The 5000-nt window shown below is 36.5% G+C and overlaps 1 protein-coding gene across 2 annotated transcripts in view; it reads left to right on the top strand.

Annotated features, from left to right (window-relative positions):
• Window positions 1-5000, top strand: part of LOC137992407 (tetratricopeptide repeat protein 37-like) — a 56622-nt gene that overhangs the window by 13971 nt on the left and 37651 nt on the right. For both annotated transcript variants that reach the window (XM_068837739.1, XM_068837740.1), the window contains exons 11-13: window positions 212-272; window positions 2791-2863; window positions 3656-3751. In XM_068837739.1, coding sequence (XP_068693840.1) covers window positions 212-272; window positions 2791-2863; window positions 3656-3751 — 230 coding nt within the window. The remainder of the gene's footprint in view (window positions 1-211; window positions 273-2790; window positions 2864-3655; window positions 3752-5000) is intronic.

Below are 5000 nucleotides of genomic sequence, written 5' to 3' on the forward strand. Positions count from 1 at the left end.
AATATACCGGTACATATTTTTACGAAAGGCTTAATATATTGATTAGGGAAACTAAAAAGATAAAAGGATGACTTTCTAAACAATTATTTTACATTAACATATAAATGTACGTGTACAAACCTTGTAGCAGTATCGCAATGGTGCCTTTGCTCCTCATTTAACATGTGAGGTGGCTTTATATTCTTGTTTTTGTGATTTTGTTTCTATCAAGGTCTTAACTGTGTAAAGTGCTCTTCTCATGATGTGAAGAAAAAACTGCAGAGAAAGCTTAGGTATTGTACAAACCTTCCCTTTTCTTAAGAGACATTGTTTGGTGAATGTGAGTACCTTATATTCAAGGAAACTACCCGCATAAAATTTATGTTCAATAGGAACAGTAGTCCACATTTATGTGAGTCAAGTCATGAATAAAAAAGTGTGAGCACGCTTTTTTCGTTGGTGGTTGTTAAAATAATGATTGTAACAATCATCACTTTAAAGTCGACTAAATTGTGTCCCAAGCTTGTATTTGTTGCAGGTTATTTAGTTCCTTATAGTTTAATTTGTTTCCAAACCAGGCCAATTTGTTTCAACCTAGGTCAAATCAAATCAGATCAGATGTTGATTTTAGACAGGGAGAGGGGCTGTTGCAGTCTGTGGTGAGAGTACAGTAATTATTTTATCGACCATCAATGTGTTTCTCGTTTAATTCCTGAAACTTGGCGCCTGATCTGGGTTGTGATTGTTGGTTCTCTAGTCTGCTTCAGGAGGTTTTTCTCTGTGTACTCTAGTTTTCTTCCCCTCTTTTCAAAAACCAACTTTTGATTTGATTTGAGTTAATTTGATTTAACTTCAATGTACAGTCAGGGCTCGACACTCACTTTTGACACCACTTTTCACTTTGGAGAGTACGGTAGGTTTCAAAATTTACGTTCCACTTCAAATTTTCACTTTGTAAAATGGATTACAGTTTTACAATGTTAAGTGGCTTACTGCAGAAATAAAAATGTTTCTTGGTACTGTCAGTGTGTTATTTGATATTATTATTAGTGAGCTTACGCAACAGGACGGCTGGAAGACTCAGGACGGCAGAATGGCAAAAAAGTGTCGCGTGAGACTGTGCATTCCCAATCTTATGCGACATTTTTTCGTCATTCTGCCATCCTGAGTCTTCCAGCCGTCCTGTTGCGTAAGCTCGCTATTATCATTGAGACGCCCCTATTTCAATGACAAGTGAAACTGTAGATGTTACAGCTTCTGTAACATTTCCTTCAGTTTGGCTTTCTTCCACTTCATTTTCTTTTTGTGTAGGCTGATTATCGTCACCTGAATTCCGCATAAATCCAAAACCAGAAAGACTCATCTTTAAAATCCAATATGGCGCATTCTGATAAGACGTGTGATTGTTGTACCCAGTCTTATTCAGACAGGAGCTCTTCAATGTTGTGGAAAATGAGTTTGCTAGTCACTCCATGTTTAGGGGTTGCTTGCTCATTTTATTTGCATACTTTTGGCGTAAGGCCTTTTATAAAAGGAAAAATCGGTTTTTCATTGTATTCAAAAATTTACTTCCCAAAATGGGCGAGTATTTTGGTTAATTTCTATAATTTTAAATTTTTACTTTTCAAGTGTTAAATTTACTCTCCAATGGGAAAAGGGGGAGTGTTAATGTCAAGCTCTGACAGTGTCCTCAATAATACCCCAGTACTAATGGGAGCAGGGTTGGCGCAGTGGTGAGAGCACTCACCTCCCACCAATGTGGCCCGGGTTCGATTCACAGACTTGGCGTCACATGTGGGTTGAGTTTGTTGGTTCTCTACTCTGCACCGAGAGGTTTTTCTCCAGGTACTTTGGTTTTCTCCTCTCCACAAAAACCAATATTTCATTTGATCTGAATTGATTTTGAGTTAATTCCGTTAGTGTCCCCAATTAGTGCTCTTCTGCTAAATCCATTGACACTTACCGGTACATAAAGTTGTTATTATAAATGTAGAAGACTTGACACTCAACAAGTTCTTAATTAATTTTTGACAAGAGGGGGAATCAGATTACCTAGAGGAAAACCTCTTAAAGTGGAGAAAAACCAATGAATTCAACCAAATTAAGAATATACATGCGTTTGGAGTGCTCTCACTGCTATCACAGCATTGTAGGTTCTTGAATGGTGAAGGTATTCTGTATGATGGCTAGCTGGCCACTGATTAAACTTCTAGATTCCCCAGGCACCCATTGTTTCCCATTGCAAGGCACATATACCTCCAACAACAATAATAGTTATTAAAAATTATTCCATGAGCGCGCATTGTATATGATTATGGTAAATAGCCAACGAGGTGCATAGCGCCGAGTTGGCTATAACCACTTTCATATCCAGCAAGCGCAAATGGAATAGTAAATAATAATTATTGCTTAAACTCTAAAAGTTTGGGAATACAAGCAAAAAAAGGGGGAAAATCGGAGCGGAATTGAAAAAAATTTGATAAAGATGCAATGTTGTGTAATACCTTGTGGTCAGACAGACCTAGGCTTATCACAAAAACATTTCTTACCTTTTGCAAGCATACTTCTAAACGTTGGAATTGATCCAAACTTTCCACAACAAGGTTTTTTTTTGCTTTATTCAGAGAGAAATTTCGCTTTCCGGCGAAAAAAATTAGCTTAGTGATGCTTAGCACAATGAATTGTCATAATTATAAGGTCAAACTAAGGTACATGTATATACCGGTAAGCTGATAAATGAGATTGAGTGAGTCAGTCAGAGCACGAGAAGTGCATTACATGGTAAGTTGAACCTTTTTTTCAATTCAATAGCTTTTCTAGAGCTGATGCTCTACTGAAACAAAACCCAGAAGGAGTGGTACTTGCAAAAGAAATATACGAAGAGGTCAGTACTTAAAGTGCCTATCTCCTCAAATCACTTTTCCACTTCATTTATTCTCCAAAATCATCCCAAATGAAAATGTACATCATGTTATTTCTAGAATCTTTTGATTGAAATTTTTACTTTTTCTATTGTCTTTGAAAGACAGGAAAAGTGGTCATACTTTGATCAATAACGGAGCAATGAAGTGTTGTGAGATGGGGACTTGAATGTCCAACCATTTGCAGATGTAATTGCAAAGGCAGCTTTGTCTCCTTTATAGTTATTTTAAGATCCCAAGTGTTGGTCTCCCCGTAGTCGAACTCACAACCTCCTGCACGACAGCCTGGTCCTCAACCAACTGAGCTGCCAGTGAGCAATTTTAGTAGAATTGGGCAAACCACAGTAATTGAAAATTTTTGGGTGAGTGCCAAAAGTGTTGTGGTTTGTCTATGATTCGCAGTGGCTCAGTTGTTTTTGAGTGAGGACAATGTGTGAGCCATGGCTGTGAGCTGTGCGAGCCAACAACATGCGAGTCACACAGTTATTGAAAGCAAACCATTTTAAATTGGGTGCAAAAAAAACTGTTTATCAGCGCTATTTGAAATGGGTGCTTAGACTTAAATGCGAAATTCTCATGAGTCGCTGCCTCACAGATTGTCCAGCTCTGTTTTTTTCCTTTTTACGATAATTTTGGCATTCAGGAGAAGATCTGATTTTTGCCCTTCAGAGGAATCTTATTTATTATATCAGAGGGTAAGTCATTAAAGTTTAGGAAACATTAATTCATTTTTTGTAATTTTTATCACTCTGTAGTTGTTAAAAGATGTTGAAGGAGATGAGGAAGTGGAAATTCTCACTGGTCTTGGAAAGGTGTATCTTGCTCTTGGGGATGTTCCTCAGGCAACACAAGTGAGTGTTTCCAAGGTGTTCATTTGCTATTAGTGCATAATATCTGGTGCTGAGTTGTTTGAAGCCAGGCTATTGTGCCCATTCTTTATGTTTTGAGAGGACATAATTAAGCATTATTCATACTTTGAAGACTTGCTTGTTTTTTATTATTAACTTTTTATCTTTTTTACAACTTTTATTGGATGAAGCTAACTGATTATAAAGAAAATAAATCAAAAGAAAAGGAAAAACTGGTGTCAGACAAAAATGGAAGAAAAGAGTGTTAAAGATACATGTGTATTAATTTTATTAAATGTTAGTCCTCGGATATAAATCTTGGGACTGGTTACAGCCAACTCATTTTTTAAAATTTAATTTTGTAAATTTATTATTCATGAAACTAAAACATTAAATTACAATGTTCACGTACAAGTAAAATACAATCAAAAACTATACAATTGTATATTGAGACTAGAAATTGTACAATAATATTGAGTACAACGCTATTTACGTTGTACCATCTCATATCCAATGCACACTCACGGAATAATATTAATATTATTATTGTTAAGTATTTTTTGTGTCTTCATGATGATACCTGGGACAAAACCTGAACCCAGTGAGACTTGTGGCTGTTCAGGTAACTGAAATTCTGGCACTAAAATTTTCAAAATGTGGAATTAATCCTCGCAAGATTTTTGCAAGAGTAATAAAGAATTGATGTATTTTTTTTCTGGTGCTCATAAACAACTTCATTATTTTAGGGGCTGTGCAGCCCAGTGGTCAGGGCACTTGCCTTGAGATCCGAAGATCGCGGGTTCAAGACACGTTCTGAGTGCTCATTGAATTTGTTCCTGGTAGTCCCTGGTTCAATTTCCTGGCTGCACTTGTAAGTAGCCAACTGGTTTACCTCTGGGCCAGTTGGGATTCTTAAAGTTGTTCTGTTCAATGCTCAGAGATAATAGCTACTAGCTTCTCTAAAAATCCAAGGGTAAATAAAGCTACTTACTTACTTACTTACTTACCTACCTACCTACCTACCTACCTACCTACCTACGTACCTACCTACCTACCTACTTACTTACTTACTTACTTACTTATTAACTTATTAACTTACTTACTTACTTACTTACTTACTTACTTATTAACTTATTAACTTACTTACTTACTTACTTACATACTTACTTAATTACTTACTTACTTACTTACCTACCGAATTTACCCGTGTATGATACGCACTTTTTTCCCGCTAAAACAGCTCCGAAAATTG

This window comes from Montipora foliosa, chromosome 2 (assembly GCF_036669935.1).
Source record: "Montipora foliosa isolate CH-2021 chromosome 2, ASM3666993v2, whole genome shotgun sequence".
NCBI classification, from domain to species: domain Eukaryota; kingdom Metazoa; phylum Cnidaria; class Anthozoa; order Scleractinia; family Acroporidae; genus Montipora; species Montipora foliosa.